At 43.6% G+C, this 17,842-nt stretch overlaps 1 protein-coding gene across 2 annotated transcripts in view; it reads left to right on the forward strand.

Moving 5' to 3' along the window:
- Window positions 1–17,842, forward strand: part of GALK2 (galactokinase 2) — a 67,847-nt gene that overhangs the window by 21,085 nt on the left and 28,920 nt on the right. For both annotated transcript variants that reach the window (XM_070763238.1, XM_070763239.1), the window contains exons 6-7: window positions 10,469–10,567; window positions 12,464–12,616. In XM_070763238.1, coding sequence (XP_070619339.1) covers window positions 10,469–10,567; window positions 12,464–12,616 — 252 coding nt within the window. The remainder of the gene's footprint in view (window positions 1–10,468; window positions 10,568–12,463; window positions 12,617–17,842) is intronic.

Genomic DNA, 17,842 nt, shown 5'->3' on the forward strand with positions numbered 1-17,842 from the left:
TAGATTTGTATGCCGCCCGTCTGCCGCCCCTCTCCGAAGACTCAGAGACTATTTAAATATGTTAAAGGGGTAAATAAGGTTCAGGAGAGAAGTGCTTTTAATAGGAAAGTGAACACAAGAACAAGAGGGCACAACCTGAGGTTAAGTGGGAGAATGATCAGAAGCAATGTGAGAAAATATTATTTGACTGAAAGAGGAGTAGATGCTTGGAACAAACTTCCAGCAGACGTGGTTGGTAAATCCACAGGAACTGAATTTAAACGTGCCTGGGATAAACATAGATCCATCCTAAGATAAAATACAGAAAATAGTATAAGGGCAGACTAGATGGACCATGAGGTCTTTTTCTGCCGTCAATCTTCTATGTTTCTATGTTTCTATGAAAGTCAGCTTGCATTTTGAAGAACATCTCTGGGACAACCAAGACAAGATTGAGAATCTCCATAAGTCCCTTTGCGTGCTTCCTCTCCCAGTTGTCCTTTGCTGCCCCAGCTTAGCCTGGTCTGGTTTTTTTTTTCTAAGCAATAGGTGATTCTGTCAATGCAATGATGTCCTGGCCTATCTCCATTTAATATTAAGGCTTATGTTGCAAGAACTCTTCAGGCAACCGTAATCTTTCCCAGAAATGCTGCACCAATGCGTGCCTGCGCCATCAGAGGTAATGCAGTGGGGAGTGAGGAGAGGAACATCTTGTTGCTAAGATGGCATTACTCAGCGCCAGTCCCAGAGAGATCTATGAAGTTTCAGAGAGCAATGTTGAGGCTGGGTGAATCTTCAGGAGAGATTGTTCAATTGCTTTGCTGGACGAAAATGGTACTTTTTGTGAAAATCAGTTACAATTGCTTGTGTCATTTTTTTTTTTTTGGAGAGGTCTACTGTCAAATTTGCTGAAGAGGCCTTTTTAAAATTCTGTGTTAAAGGTTGGAAAGTCTACGAGGAAGGATCTAAAGAGGTCGATCTGACCAAGATGAAGATCTAAGATTGTGTAATTTTGGTTTTTGCAATCTTTCTTTCTTTCTTTCTTTCTTTCTTTCTTTCTTTCTTTCCTTCCTTCCTTTCCTGCCTGTCTGTCTTTCTTTCTTTCCTTCCTTCCTTTCTTTCCTGTCTGTCTGTCTGTCTTTCTTTCTTTCTTTCCTTCCTTCCTTTCTTTCCTTTCTTTCCTTTCTTCTTTCTTTTTGCTGGGGTGGCACAGTGGTTAGAGTGCAGCACTGCAGGCTACTTCAGCTTACTGCTAGCTGTAGTTCAACTCTCACCACCAGTTCAAATCTCACCACCAGTTTAAATCAAGGTTGACTCAGCTTTCCATCCTTCCGAGGTGGGTAGAATGAGAACCCAGATCATTGGGGACAATATGCCACTTAGAAGAGGGCTGTAAAGCACTATGAAGCATATATACTGCAAGTCTAAATGCTTTTGCTATTTCTCTCTCTCTCTCTCTCTCTCTTTCTCTCGTTCTTCCTTCCTTCCTTCCTTTCTTTTCTTTCTTTCCTTCTTTCTTCTTTCCTTCCTTCCTTCTTTCTTTCTTTCTCTTCTTTCTTTCCCTCCCTATTTCTTTCCTTTCTTTCTTTCTTTTTCATTTCTTCTTTCTTTCCTTCTTTCTTCTTTGCTTCCTTCTTTCTTTCTTTCTTTCTTTCTTTCTCTTCTTTCTTTCCCCCCCTCTTTCTTTCCTTCCTTCCTTCCTTCCTTTCTTTCTCCCTTATACAATGGCTGGAATGGGAGGTGGATTTTCAGCAAAAGCATGACCTGAACTCGTTCACCAAGAAAGTAGACACACACAGTCTTTTGTCATGCCAGGAACCAGACTTTCTTTGGAATGGCATGCTGGAGATTACCTTTACCTCCCATTTACCTTCAGCCAACTATACGTTTTGAAACATATATCCTCCACCTCAGTCACCCTATCATGAAACACCATTAATTCTCAGACCAGTAACCTCCACCTACTGACCTGGAAAGAGTCTTGGGAATTGGATCCTTTTACATCCTGGAAACTAATTAAAGAACAGAAAGCGAGAGAGCTGGAATTAATGGCTATTACTCATAATTATCCTAGTTTACAGAAGAGAAAACACAGAGGCCAAAGAAGTAACCTCCTGCCACGATGAGGCAAGAAGGGGGATCTGGAGACTATCCAGGGATCAGCCACAAGGCTGGACTGGAATTAAGCAAGAGGGTTCGAACCTTGAGCAATAGAAACTTTAACAAGCGATGATTACAAAACCGTCTATAATCGGGAGCTGGGCACTGCGACCTATATCAGGACACCCCGCCTGACCCCAATACTGTTCCATCCCTAGACTGTAATTGAAGACTTTCATCCTTGGCCTACAAAGCCTCATTCCAGCATCAGAAGTTGCTCAGAAAGGCTTGATACCCAGAGATGGGCTGCTAAGATGGAACGGTGTCCTCGCCCCCGTGGCTCTGAGTGCTAGCGGAGTCCAGCGCAATTCTGCTACTGCACCTGGGCAGGTAGCGAAATTGCACGCGGACACTATTGGCTTTTCGTAAGGCCGACGAAGCCCTGGTTTTGCCGGCAGGCCTGGGGGCCATGAATTCAACAACCATCATGGCCAAATTGTATGAAGGTCATGTACGCATGTTGAGGGGTTAGTTTATTATGTCTTTTAATTAAGGTTTTATAGTTTAGATTTTATATTTGACTTCTTTTTATCGTTTTTTTTTTTAATTACTGTTGTAAGACTCCCTGAGTCCTTCGGGATTGGGGGCATAAAAGTTGAGTTGAATTAAACAAACAAACAAACAAACTGGATTTTCTTGTTTGTCTTTGAAGACGTTTCGCTTCTAATCCAAAAAGTTTCTTCCCATCTCAGCTCTCTTGAAAACTTGTGGATTTCAAATAATAATAATAATAATAATAATAATAATAATAATAATAATAATTTATTAGATTTGTATGCCGCCCCTCTCCGAAGACTCGGGGCGGCTCACAGCAACGATAAAAACAATATTATGCTGGCACAAATCTAATATTAAAAAAAAAAAACAAACTAAAAACCCTATCATAATTAAAAACCAAACAGCACATACATATCAAACATAAATTATAATAAGCCTGGGGGAAAGGTGTCTCAAATACCCCATGCCTGGCGGTATAGGTGGGTCTTAAGTAGTTTACGGAAGACAAGGAGGGTGGGAGCAGTTCTAATCTCCGGGGGGAGTTGATTCCAGAGGGCCGGGGCCGCCACAGAGAAGGCTCTTCCCCTGGGGCCCGCCAGATGACATTGTTTAGTCGACGGGACCCGGAGAAGGCCAACTCTGTGGGACCTTATCGGCCACTGGGATTTGTGCGGTAGCAGGCGGTTCCGGAGGTACTCTGGTTCAATGCCATGTAGGGCTTTAAAGGTCATGACCAACACTTTGAATTGTGACCGGAAACTGATCGGCAGCCAGTGCAGAATTCCCAGAATTCCCCAGCCATTCATGACAGTTAAAGTCCACAGATTCTTACATTGCCAAGATTGGACACTCCTGGTCCAGTATTTGTGACAGCAACCACAAATTGATTGTATGCGTGTTTTAATATTCTGGGGTTGTTTTTATGAATTTTTAGCTTAAAATTGTAATTGGATTGGTGGGTATTGGATTTGTTATTATGTATTGTTTTTATCTTGTGAGCCGCTCCGAGTTTTCGGAGAGGGGCGGCATATAAATCCAATAAATCTAATCTAATCTAATCTAATCTAATCTAATCTAACCAGCGTATGATTAATTGGGGGAAGATGTTTTAGTCCTTTAGCCATTATAGCATTTCCCCCCTTCAAAGTAGAATTTGGTACTCTAGCCAAAACAGAGCAGAACTCGATCCCACTAATCTTCTAGGTTTTAACCTACAGGATTGGGTAAAATGCAAGGTTTTATCTACGGAGCTTGTCCGCATCCAAGGAAAATAATGAATACAAATATTGAAAGTATGTTTTGGTTTAAAACTCAGAACTTACAGTTAAAAACAAAGGACTTAAAATTGGCAAAGGGGCTCGTTCGAAACAGAATTATCCTCAAAACTGGTCTGCTTTGTTAACGTTTGTGACCATATTTAGCATGTATTGGGAGAGTGGGAGCCATTTGGCAGACGGGGGTCCTGTTCTTGATAATGTTGTTTCTCTGCTCTACTAATTAGATATTTTCTGATTAAACGTTATTTCATTGCGTAAACATAAAAAGCCTAAACACAGTCTCTTTGTATAACCACCAGTGATAAACATTCTTCGTTCATGTGCTGTCAATCTGGGATTAATAGCTGCCAACTGATACAAACATCCGGATTATATTTGGTAGAATCAAGTGGCCAACTCTTCAGCGGAGAGCTTGCCTTAGAACAATGTTTCTGCAATAGTGGGGTGCTCCCCGTTGAGGGTGCGCGGAGCAATGCCAGGGGGCACGTGTGACCCCGGGAAACATGCATGGTTCCTCTCGATTGATTCCCCCAGACGGGGAGTATTTTCCCAGTTGAATGCTGCTTCGAGACTGGAAGAGAAAATGGCGGGGCAGAGCGGTTGTGTAGGTTCTTGTTCTCAGCAGGTGCCGTGGTAGCCATAAACGAATCCCTGCAGGTGCCGTGGTAGCCATAAACGATTAGGTCCCACAGAGTTGGCCTTGTCCAGGTCCCGTCGACAAAACAATGCCGCCTGGTGGGACCCAAGGGAAGAGCCTTCTCTGTGGCGGCCCCGGTCCTCTGGAATCAACTCCCCCCGGAGATTAGGATTGCCCCCACCCTCCTTGCCTTTCGTAAACTCTTGAAAACCCACCTATGCTGCCAGGCATGGGGAAATTAGTATACCCTTAGCTGTTTCGCTTTATGTATGATTTGCTTGGGATGTATGATTGTTTTTTAATAGGGGTTTTTAAAACTGTTTTAATGTTGGATTTTGTATATGATGTTTTGCTTGTTATGAGCCGCTCCGAGTCCTCGGAGAGGGGCAGCATACAAATGTAATTATTTATTATTATTATTATTATTATTATTATTATTATTATTATTTTTATTTTTATGTCAATACAACACAGCAAACGAGATCATTATGCTGGATTACGTATTTCATCACCAGTTGGGCGCTTCCCAAGCACCTAGGACTGCGTGATGTTTGCCGATCCCAGTAAAGCGGCCTTTTGCAATTGACAGATGGAAATTTTGTCAATTCCGATGGTTTTCAAATGTCCGCTGAGATCCTTTGGCACTGTGCCCAGTGTGCCAAGTACAACTGGGACCACTTTCACTGGCTTATGCCAGAGTCATTGCAGCTCGATTTTTAGATCTTCATGTTTCACTAATTTCTCTAGCTGCTTCTCCTCAATTCTGTTGTCCCCTGGGATTGCAATGTCAATGATCTATACTTTCTTTTTCTCCACAATCAGGATGTCTGGTGTGTTATGCTTCAGAATTCGGTCAGTCTGAAGTCGGAAGTCCCACAGTAGTTTTTCTTGCTCATTTTCGACCACTTTTTCGGGGTTTTGATCCCACCAGTTTTTTGCCACTGGTAGATGGTAGTTCCGGCACAGGTTCCAGTGGTTCATCTGTGCCACAGCATTGTGTCTATTATTATTATTGTTGTTGTTGTTGTTATTATTATTATTATTATTATTATTATTATTATTATTATTATTATAAACGGCATGGCGAGCCTGCTGCTGGACAAGGAGGAGCATCCTCTACCGCTGGGCAGAAGCTTCAAATGGCACTCCAAAGTCTCCTTCCACGCCATTCGGGCCCCAACTAAAACATGGATCCAAAATGGAGGGCCTTTATTGTTTAATACTAAAACATGCATCCAAAATGGAGGGTCTTTATTGTTTAATACTAAAACATGGATCCAAAATGGAGGGTCTTTATTGTTTAATACTAAAACATGGATCCAAAATGGAGGGTCTTTATTGTTTAATACTAAAACATGGATCCAAAATGGAGGGCCTTTATTGTTTAATACTAAAACATGGATCCAAAATGGAGGGCCTTTATTGTTTAATACTAAAACATGGATCCAAAATGGAGGGTCTTTATTGTTTAATACTAAAACATGGATCCAAAATGGAGGGTCTTTATTGTTTCGTAAAGATTGAAAGCCCTCAGAATTTCTCTCCATCATAGCCTCACCTCCAACTTGGCATTAACAGTGAATTCTGTAGAATCCGAGACCAAGCTATAAAGAATAAATTAGAATCACTTTATAATATGTAAATAGATAGATTGCTCTTGAGTTAAAATGGTATATACAAAACATGCCCCCATTTTGGTGGAAAGGTATGAATGTTGTCTGGTGGCAGGCACTTAAACACTGAGCACATTGTTATATGTTGTGTGTTGTGCGTATGTTCTATATTATAAAATTAAAAAAAAAATGAATTCTGAAAATCAACCTCGACGTATGACAGCAAAAAAACGTCAGAAAACAAATCTCAGTGAGTCAATGCAACAGTAGACAAGCACGAGGAAACCTTTTCCATTAATTAAGCATGACATCGATTCGATAAATGTTTATCTTTTACTATTTCCCTTAAATAGTGATGGTCTTGGAGTCGAAATCTTAGTGCTGAACACACTGAGGTAAATGCCACCCACTCTTTTTATCTATCGAGCAGAGATCAGAATTATGCAGTTCATTATTAGCCCTTTTTTTTAGTTTACCTCAAAAAAGCACTGAAGGAGATATAGTCACTTTTTTGTCTTCTATATTAAAAACATCTGTCGGATCTGGACAATCCGTCGGGGGAGGGGGGGTCCCAATTCTCCTCACAACTTTTCTGAAGGGTTTCTATACATTTCAAGTTTGTTAATCCCCCTTTGACAGTTCTATCTTCTCCGCTAAGAGTTTATGAGGGAATCGACATAGCTGAGTTGTGAAACCGCTCTATTGGGTTTTCGCCGCATTTGTGAGCCCTTTGCTCTGATGAGGCAGCTCCGAGCTCTCTTTTTTACAGCCGAAGTCTGTTTTCGGTGCCTTGATGGAAACAAAAAGTGGGCAGGCCTGCACATTCCAGGCTAAGGATTTGTTGGCTTTATCTTACAACATGTACTGGATAATGTCTCCTTGGTTGCGCTCTAGCTTAAATCGCCACAGCTTTATAAACAGGGAAGAAATGTTTGTAATCTCTTTTTAAATACAGTGGTACCTCTACTTACAACCTTAATTCGTTCCGTGACCAGGTTCTTGAGTAGAAAAGTTTGTAAGGAGAAGCAATTTTTCCCATAGGAATCAATGTAAAAGCAAATAATGCGTGCGATTGGGGAAACCACAGGGAGGGTGGAAGCCCTTTTTCCTCCCAGGAGATTCCTAGAGAGGCCCCATGGAGGCTTCTCCCTGCCTTTTCTGGCCCTGTTTCCTCCCAGGAGATTCCTACAGAGGCTCCACGGAGGCTTCTCCCTGCCTTTTCTGGCCCTTTTTCCTCCCAGGAGATTCCTACAGAGGCTCCACGGAGGCTTCTCCCTGCCTTTTCTGGTCCTTTTTCCTCCCAGGAGATTCCTACAGAGGCTCCGCGGAGGCTTCTCCCTGCCTTTTCCGGTTACAGTTTCGGAGGCTCGGGTTTGTAAGTGGAAAATGGTTCTTGAGAAGAGGCAAAAAAATCTTGAATACCCGGTTCTTATCTAAAAAGGTTTGTACGTTTGCAATCATGATAGCCTGGGCACTGGGCATTTAGGAACAAGCTTTCTGCTGTCCTTCAGACTTTTGAACTTCAGCCGCCGTCAACTTGCGGATACAACGGGAAATAAATAGCCAGACTAGCTGGAGAATGATCAAAGTTGAAGTTCAAGACGTTGGTGTTGATCAGCTGATTGGCCAAGGATGACATGAAGGCAGGAAGACCTCGATATTATCCTGTAGCTCAGTTGTAAACCAGCCTTAGATTTCTCTGTGTATAATTTTCAACTATTCCTACTGGTCTTTCTGGGGAAGAGTGATTTCTGCCGCAAAGGTAAACCAGGAAAGAACCTCTAATTCAAACAGTATTAACAAGCGCTGTTTAAAGATCTTTCAAAGAAACTGCTGGATTTCTTTATCTCTGAGAGGGGTGGCATACAAACCTAATATTATTATTATTATTATTATTATTATTATTATTATTATTTCACTACATCACAGCAAACGAGATCACTATGCTGGATTTTGTATTTCATCACCAGTCGGGCGCTTCCCAAGCACCTAGGACTGCGTGATGTAGCGGCGAATTATGTTTGCCGATCCCAGTAAAGCGGCCTTTTGCAATTGACGGATGGAGATTTTGTCAATTCCGATGGTTTTCAAATGTCCGCTGAGATCCTTTGGTACTGCGCCCAGCGTGCCAAGTACCACTGGGACCACTTTCACTGGCTTATGCCAGAGTCGTTGCAGCTCAATTTTTAGATCTTCGTATTTCGCTAATTTCTCTAGCTGCTTCTCAATTCTGCTGTCTCCTGGGATTGCGATGTCGATGATCCATACTTTCTTTTTCTCCACGATCACAATGTCTGGTGTGTTATGCTTCAGAATCCGGTCAGTCGGAAGTTGGAAGTCCCACAGTAGTTTTGCTTGCTCATTTTCGACCACTTTTTCGGGCTTATGATCCCACCAGTTCTTTGCCACTGGGAAATGGTAGTTCCGGCACAAGTTCCAGTGGATCATCTGTGCCACAGCATCATGTCTATGCTTGTAGTCAGTCTGTGTGATCTTTTTGCAGCAGCTAAGTATGTGATCGATTGTTTCATCTGTTTCTTTTACAGAGTCTGCACATTATTATTATTATTATTATTATTATTATTATTATTATTATTATTATTATTAAAATTGCCGTCCTCAAAATTAGACAGGCTGATCCTCCATGATAATCAAAATGATTAGGGGACTGGAGGCTAAAACATATGAAGAACGGTTGCAGGAACTGGGCATGGCTAGTTTAATGAAGGGGAGACATGATAGCAGTGCTCCAATATCTCAGGTGCTGCCACAAAGAAGAAGGAGTCAAGCTATTCTCCAAAGCATCTGAGGGTAGAACAAGAAGCAATGGGTGGAAACTAATCAAGCAGAGAAGCAACCTAGAACTAAGGAGATATTTCCTGTTAATTGTCCTGTTAGAACAATGGCAGAAATGACATATCTGTCGGGATCCAGCAGCTTAGAGAACCATTTGTTCCCAAGAAATCATGGCTCTGTTGGAGGGAAAGATAGAGGCTCAAGTTCAGGAAGGCTGAAACCAGCTTATAGATGGAATGAGGTGATAATTAGCTCATGGAGTAGAGAATGCATGGAACGAGAGCGGTCTCAAGTGTTATCCCAGCACTATGTCAGATTGGTTGTAAGGAACGCCTGCAGGGATAGCCTCTAAACTCAAACTCAATTTCATTGAGGGCCACATCAGGGCTGCGGTTGGCCTCGGGGGAGGTGGGGGACAGGAAGGTGTGGCCGATGGGGTGGGTGTGGCCCTGGGTGGGCGTGGCCAGCTTGATCCCACTCCCCAAACTGCTGGTGTCAGGGGTGGGTCCCGTTTACCTTTACTACCATTTACCTTTACTACCGGTTTGCATCACAACTTTTTGTGCGCGTCTCTTCCTGCAAATTCACTTTCGTGCATGCTCAGAAGGTGGTTTCAGCCCAAAAAACGGCTGAGGAGCTACTCAGCTGTACTTTGGGCGAAGAAATAAAAGTCAGTATTAACCTGCAGGTGGGCAGGGGGGCCTTTTTACACAGCAGAGGACCGAGGAGATGCCATCCAAACCAATAATGGGTTGCAGCCGGAACAGGGGGAGAAATTGGAGCTGCACACGCAGTTCCAGCTAACCAGTAGGCGGCCATGTGTGTCGGTGCAAGATTTGGATTCTATGCAGGTGCCGGAAGCCAAATCTTGTGTGAGGATGCGCACGTGAGTGAGATTTTGGCGACTTTTGCCGATTTTTTGCTTCAGTGCATGTCCAGAAGCAAAAATATCAGGGGAAATTGCCGAAATCTCACTCTCGTGCGCATCCTCATGCGAGATTTGTCTTCCGGCGCATACGCAGAAGCCAAATCTCGCACCAATGTGCATGCATGCCCGCCAGACCCAAACGCACCCGTGGCCGTCTCCAGGAGTGTTCCGGTAGCGGCAAAAGTTAGGAACCCCTGCCTGATCCAAACACCAAAACAATTGCCAAACAATATGTAAACAGGATGGCAGCGCACATAGACCAGCACAGATAAAACCGGATCCATGATGCCATTTCACATCACTAGCGGGTCACTAATGGTTCAGGCGATCTGGTCCGAATCGGGAGGAACCCACCCCTGGCAGGCATATTTCCTCTTTGCATTCGGTAGACCAGGCCATAGCAGTGCTGGTCTGATGTTTCCTCTTTGCACTGGGCCGAAGTGAAGCAGGAAGAAGCGGGTAGACCTGGAGGGCCCCACAGGCTGGATCCGACCGCATTGCAGGCTGGATCCGGTCTGCAGGCCTTGAGTTTGACACCCCTCGCTAAACTCTCTCTGCCTTGGCCATTGTGTCTCCATAGATGGAACTGGCTGATCTGTGCAGCAAGAGCGAACGTTACATTGGCACCGAAGGAGGCGGCATGGACCAGTCCATCTGTTTTCTGGCAGAAAAAGGAACCGTATGTACCGCCTGAACCATTAAGGGAAGTGTTCAAGAGATGCTTTGGGATCATTGCCACGATAAGGGAATAGGCAAAAGAGCTGAAATATGCATGATGTTATCGGGAGCGGGGAAACGTTGAGTGTCATCTCTCTCTTATAATTGGTCACGTTTAAGTTTTGCAAGATTTTCTGATATATATCTTCTGAATACATCTTCTCTGCACTCTTTCTAGAGTCTCAACATCCTTTTTACATCGTGGCGACTAAAACTGAATGCCGTATTCCAAGTGTGGCCTTACCAAGGCCTTATAAAGTTGTATTAACACTTCACGTGATCTTGATTCTATCCCTCCGTTAATGCAGCCTAGAACTGTGTTGGCTTTTTTTGGCAGCTGCTGAATACAGCTGGCTCATATTTAAATATCTCATATCTCACAGTTACTATTATTGTGTGTATATATATATATATATATATATATATATATATATATATATATATATACATACATACATACATATACTATTATTGTATATATATATATATGTATGTGTATGTATATGTATATGTATGTATGTGTATAGTATATACAGTGTTTCCTCAAAAATAAGACACTGTCTTATATTAATTTTTGCTCCAAAAGTTGTGCTATGTCTTATTTTCAGGGGGTGCCTTATGTTTCTCATATAAGACAAATTCACAGGTAGAAAAGCTGACACCCCCAAAGAAAGTGTACTGTACAGTACACTGATTACGGTACAGTACCTGTCAGTATGGCACCCACACACACAAACGACGGCACTTATATGGTACAACAGTATACTCCCGCTATTGCAGCTTCCGGCCACCAGAGGAACTATAGTCTACGCACTGTAGTGGAGACTGTAATGGCGGTGAGACAGCAGCAGACTGTGTCTGCTGTACTGGACGGTACAAAGCGATGGAAGGGGCCAGCAGGGGACGGCACATTATTACGGTACCGCTATGAACAGCTTTGAATGGTACCGTATGCATTTCCACCCTACCATATGTAATCTTGACTACAACTTATTTTCGGGGGGTGCCTTATATTAGCAAATTGTGCAAAACCTCTGACATGCCTTACTTTCGGGGTATGTCTTATTTTCAGGGAAACAGGGTATACATTTCTGTGTGTATGTGTGTGTGTATATATATGTACATATAAAGAATTGTCTTTAAAATGTGAGTCCCAGGTATATTTATAAATGAAGAGGCAACAGCCATCGCGATCTCTGGAACGTTTAAAATTTATTTAAAACTGCTAAAATTACTTAGCTTTCATTAGTCCTCCACTAACTGAAGTTAGTAGAGAAGTAACAAAAGCTAAGCAATTTTAGTAGTTTTAGGTAAATTTTAAATGTTCCAGAGATCGCAATGGCTGTTGCTTCTTCATACACAGGCACACATTATTATATATAAGTGCTTAGTCAATAGTGTGTTGTCTGCATCCATCAATTTTCACAAAGTAATAATAGTCATATTGGTAACAATAGTAATAATAATCATAGTGTTCTGTTTCCCCCAAAATAAGACCTCCCCTGATAATAAACCCAATCAAGCTTTTGAGTACATGGTAATAACGAGCCGCCCCGAGTCTACGGAGAGGGGCGGCATACAAATCTAATAAATAATAATAATAATAATGCCAAGCGCTTATTTCAGGGTTCGAAAAATATAAGACAGGGTCTTATTTTCGGGAAAACATGGTAGTGATAACAATAATAATACTTGGCTAATAATAATCATTTCATCATTTACTTTTACATAACAGTAACCTTTTTATCTTCTAACCACTGATAAAGAAAAATGTCCCACGCTAAAGAGGGTTTGATTTATGGATCCTAAACTCAGGCCGGCTACACAGCAGTTGAAACCCCTCTCTTCCTCTCCGTAGGCCAAGCTGATAGAATTTAATCCTCTGAAGGCAACCGACGTGAAGCTTCCAGGAGGAGCCGTTTTTGTGATTGCAAACAGTTGCGTTGAAATGAACAAGGCGGCGACTTCTCATTTCAATATTAGAGTGATGGAGTGTCGTCTGGCTACGAAGGTACTGCATGGCTTTCATCAAACTCTAATGAAACCATCACCCAGCTATGCGCTGGCTGGAACCCCCTTCCACTCTACCAGTTGTTGCTTTATTTTAACACCGGGTCAGGTGCTCCCTCTAAGGGCATGTTTATCTCTCCAGGAATCTGGACTCGGGCCATAGAGACATGATGGATGGAAGTGGAGGTGGAATTCCACCCATTTGGAAAGCAGGCGAGCAAAAGAGATCTGCCTGGGAAGGAAGGAAGGGCCTTTTTTCAGGCGGGTTCTCACGCAAGGAGAGCAAGGGGGATGCTTCCTCCACTATGGAAAGGGAAGGGTTTTCACAGAGACAGATTTAAGCAGGGGGGAAAGAAAGGCGACGTTAAATGAGTTAGCTTTACTGGACAAGTGGTCAAAGCAATGGAAACTGCAGTTTAATGTTTTCAAATGTAAAATAATGCGGTTTGGGAGAAAAGGAATCCTCAATCTGAGTATTGTATTGGCAGTTCTGTGTTGGCAAAAACTTCAGAAGAGAAGGACTTAGGGGTAGTTGTTATTTCTCAAAATGGGTGAACGGTGCGGTCAGGTAGTGGGGAAAGCAAGTAGAATGCTTGGCTGCATAGCGAGAGGTATAACAAGCAGGAAGAGGGCGATTGTGATCCCACTATATAGAATAATAATAATAATAATAATAATAATAATAATAATAATAATTTATTGGATTTGTATGCCGCCTCTCTCCGTAGACTCGGGGCGGCTAACAACAATAATAAAAACAACATGTACAATCCAATAATAAAAAACAACTAAAACCCCTATTATAAAACCAAACATACATACAAACATACCATGCATAACTTGTAATGGCCTAGGGGGAAGGGTTATCTCAACTCCCCCATGCCTGGCGATATAAATGAGTCTTGAGTAGTTTATGAAAGACAGGGAGGGTTGTTGAGCGCTGTTGAGACCCCGTTTGGAATACTGTGTCCAGTTCTGGAAACCTCACCTACAAAAAGAGATGGATAAAACGGAACAGGTCCAAAGACAGGCTACAAAAATGGTGGAAGGTCTAAAGCATCAAACTTATCAGGAAAGACTTCATGAACTCCATCTGTATAGTCTGGAGGACAGAAGGGAAAAGGGGGGACATGATCGAAACATTTAAATATGTTAAAGGGTTAAATAAGGTTCAGGAGGGAAGTGTTTTTAATAGGAAAGTGAACACAAGAACGAGGGGGCACAATCTGAGGTTAGTTGTGGGAAAGATCAGAAGCAACGTGAGAAAATATTATTTGACTGAAAGAGGAGTAGATGCTTGGAACAAACTTCCAGCGGACATGTTTGATAAATTCACAGTAACTGAATTTAAACATGCCTGGGATAAACATAGATCCATCCTAAGATAAAATATAGAAAATAGTATAAGGGCAGACTAGATGGATCATGAGGTCTTTTTCAGTCTTCTATGTTTCTATTTATTTGATGGGGAGCCGCAGGAGAGGGCCCAAAGAGCCACCCGTTGCCGACCCCGGCTCCATCCGTTTCTCTATTCACCCCAAAATTGCTGGGCCGACATGGATTCCTGGCCTTGTTTTAGCCATCTCATCAAATTACACTTTCCTGGATATCTTCGGGAATGGAAAACGCTACAAATGCGTAACGTTCAGAATGTGGTTCCCAAACTAGCCTACAGCCTGACAGCAATCTCCAGGCAGAAGTGCCAGAAAAGAGGAACATTATCTTGGCAGCGAAAGGCTTCCTCTGGAAGAGGCAGCCAATCCGTTCGCCATCTGATCGTTCGCTGCCAGCAAATGCCTTGCGTTGGAGTCAGGACTATCAAATGAAGTGCAAGAGAAAGTTTGACCAATCCTTAACATTAAACAAAAGTGTGGGGGCGGGGGAATACCGTTGCTGTCGGAAGATGACTCCTAGAAGTTACATAGTGCAAACTTAGAAGAAGCCCTGTATGATGTCGCTCCTCTAATAAGGTTTTACTTGGGGGAGAGGTAGAGGAAGAAATGTGGAACTTTGGGGTCACCGTTCTTATATCAGGGACCGCCTGCTGCTGCACGAATCCCAGTGACCAGTTAGGTCCCACAGAGTGGGTCTTCTCCAGGTCCCGTCAACTAAATAATGCCGCTTGGCGGGACCCAGAGGAAGAGCCTTCTCTGTGGTGGCCCCGGCCCTCTGGAACAAACTCCCCCCAGAGATTAGAATTGCCCCCACCCTCCTTGCCTTTCGTAAGCTACTTAAAACCCATCTCTGCCACCAGGCATGGAGGAATTGAGATATCCTTTCCCCCTAGGCCTTTACAATTTTATACATGGTATGTCTGTATGTATGTTTGGTTTTTTATTATAATGGGTTTTAATTGTTTTTAGTATTGGATTATTGTTATACGCTGTCTTATTATTGCTGTTAGTCGCCCCGAGTCTCCGGAGAGGGGCGGCATACAAATCCAATAAATAAAATAAATAAATAAATAAATAAAACTACCCCGGGGCTTGGTATGTACGTTTTTCGTTGTTTTGTGCTTTGGACCTGGTGCTTGTTAAATAGTGTGACTGGAAGAGGCCGACAGAAGTGGCGTCAAAACAACAGCTCTCTATTTGGCAACTGTTTACAACTCAGCAAAGGCTCTGTCTGACAGGCAGCCATTTTATAGAGAGCTTCTAGACAATCTAGCCCAGGGGTAGGCAAATTTGGCTCTTCTATGACATGTGGACTTCAACTCCCAGAATTCCTCAGAGCCAACTTTGGCAACCCCTGGGCTAGCCAATCACCAGTCAGTATTTTCCCTCCAAAATGGAGGACCTGACTAAACCCTAAGTGCTTCAGTTTGAGAATGTAACAGAAAACAAAAGAAAGGAAAGAATATGAGGGTAAAGAAAAGAAGGAAAGGAAAGTTAAACAGGGTGAATGGAAAAGGCGAACAGAAGTGGCTTCAAAACAACAGCTCTTTATTTGGCAACTATTTACAGCCCATCAAAGGCTCTGTCTGACAGACAGCCATTTTATAAGGAGCTGCCAGACAGCCTAGTGGCAGGAATTCTGGGAGTTGAAGTCCACAAGTCATAGAAGAGGCAACTTTGCCTACCCCTGGGCTAGCCAATCAGCAGTCAGTATTTTCCCCTCCAGAATGGAGGACCTAACTGAAGCCTAGGATCTTCAGTCTGAGAATGTGACACACACACACACACCTCCCTTCTTAGTTGGGCTAACCTGGAGTAAGCAAAGTTGGCTCTTCTATGACATGTGGACTTCAACTCCCAGAATTCTTGAACAGGCATGATTGGCTCAGGAATTCTGGGAGCTGAAGTCTACAAGTAATAGAAGAGCCAACTTTGCCTACCCCTGGTAACCAATGCGTGACATAGTCACACAGGGCGTTTTGTTGGCCTTTCAGACCTGCACAGCTCAGTCAGAGCTGGGTGAGTGGTCAGGTCGGACAAGCCCATGTTGATCCCGGCTTCGACCAATGGAAGCTTCTGGATTTGGGCCCGGGGTATGGCTGGAGCTTCGAGAACCAGTTCTCTTGGAGCTCATCCCCCAAGCATAAGCATCACTAGCTAAGTCTTCCGGTCTTGGTTGGCTTGAGTCCTCCCTGTTAGGAGCAAGTGATTACTCCTGTTGGTTAGGTGTTGGCTCAGAGGTTATTGGTTAGGATGCAGCAATGCAGGCTGACTCTTCCCACAGCTAGGAGTTTGATCCTGACTGTTCAAGGTTAGCTCAAACTTCCAGCCTTCCAAGGTCAGCAAAACGAGGACCAAGATTGTTGGGGGTAAGATGCTAACGTTATAAATCTGGGAGAGAGGGAGGGAGGGAGGGAGGAAGAAGGAAGGAAGGAATGAAGGATGGAAGGAAGGAGGGAGGGAGGGATGAGGGAGGAAAGAAGGAAGGTGAAGGAGGGAGGGATGAAGGAAGGAAGGAAGGAAGGAAGATGAGGGAGGGATGAGGAAGGAAGGAAGGAAGATGAGGGAAGGAAGGAAGGTGAAGGAGGGAGGGAGGGATGAAGGAAGGAAGGAAGATGAGGGAGGGAAGGAAGGAAGGTGAAGGAAGGAGGGAGGGATGAGGAAGGAAGGAAGATGAGGGAGGGAAGGAAGGAAGGTGAAGGAGGGAGGGAGAGATGAGGAAGGAAGATGAGGGAGGGAAGGAAGGAAGGTGAAGGAGGGAGGGAGAGATGAGGAAGGAAGGAAGATGAGGGAGGGAAGGAAGGAAGGTGAAGGAGGGAGGGAGAGATGAGGAAGGAAGGAAGATGAGGGAGGGAAGGAAGGATGGAAGGTGAAGGAGGGAGGGAGGGATGAAGGAAGGAAGGTGAAGGAGGGAGGGAGGGATGAGGAAGGAAGGAAGATGAGGAGGGAAGGAAGGAAAGTGAAGGAGGGAGGGAGGGAGGGATGAAGGAAGGAAGGAAGATGAGGGAAGGAAGAAAGGTGGAGGGAGGGATGAAGGAAGGAAGGAAGATGAGGGAGGGAAGGAAGGAAGGAAGGTGAAGGAGGGAGGGAGGGATGAAGGAAGGAAGGAAGGAAGATGAAGGAGGGATGGAGGGAGGAAGTTGAGAAGGAGGGAAGCAAGCAAGCAAGCAAGGAGTTGTGGTAGCGCAGTGGTTAGATTGCAGTATTGCAAGCTCACTCTTCCCACAGCCAGGAGTTCAATCCTGACGGACTCCAGGTTGACTCAGCCTTCCATCCTTCCGTGGTGGGTCAAAGATTGTTGGGGGCAAGAGGCTGACTCTGTAAACCACTTAGAGAGGGCTGTAAAGCACTGGGAAGCTGTATATAAGTCTAAGTGCTATTTCTGTTGCTAAAGAAATGAAACCAAGAGCCTTAAGGAAGATATATGAGGATTGACCATTGCCCGATAGCGTTACAGTTTTTAGGAGCTGGGAGTAACTCTTACTGTCAAGGTTCCAGATAGCATCCCAACTGTCAAGCCCAGGCAGAGGTTGGTGATCAATTAACGGCTTGCCACTTTGCCTTACCTGGCAGTGCAGCCAACTGAACTGACTTTGGGGAGGCTTTCTAATTGAATTGAAAAAGGGAAAAGGAAAATAGCCTCAGGAAGGTCACTAGGTGGCACCAAAAGTAATTAATGTTGTAATAATTAACAAGGAGAACAAAACAGAAGGGATGGAGATAAACAGAACTGGATTAAAAGAGACAAGGCACAATTAGACAGCAGCAGTAGCTCTAATGAATTAATTACATCAATCTTTCTAATGTTTTCCTACCCTCAATATATAGCTTTA

The sequence above is a fragment of the Erythrolamprus reginae genome, chromosome 10, assembly GCF_031021105.1.
Source record: "Erythrolamprus reginae isolate rEryReg1 chromosome 10, rEryReg1.hap1, whole genome shotgun sequence".
Classification (NCBI taxonomy): domain Eukaryota; kingdom Metazoa; phylum Chordata; class Lepidosauria; order Squamata; family Dipsadidae; genus Erythrolamprus; species Erythrolamprus reginae.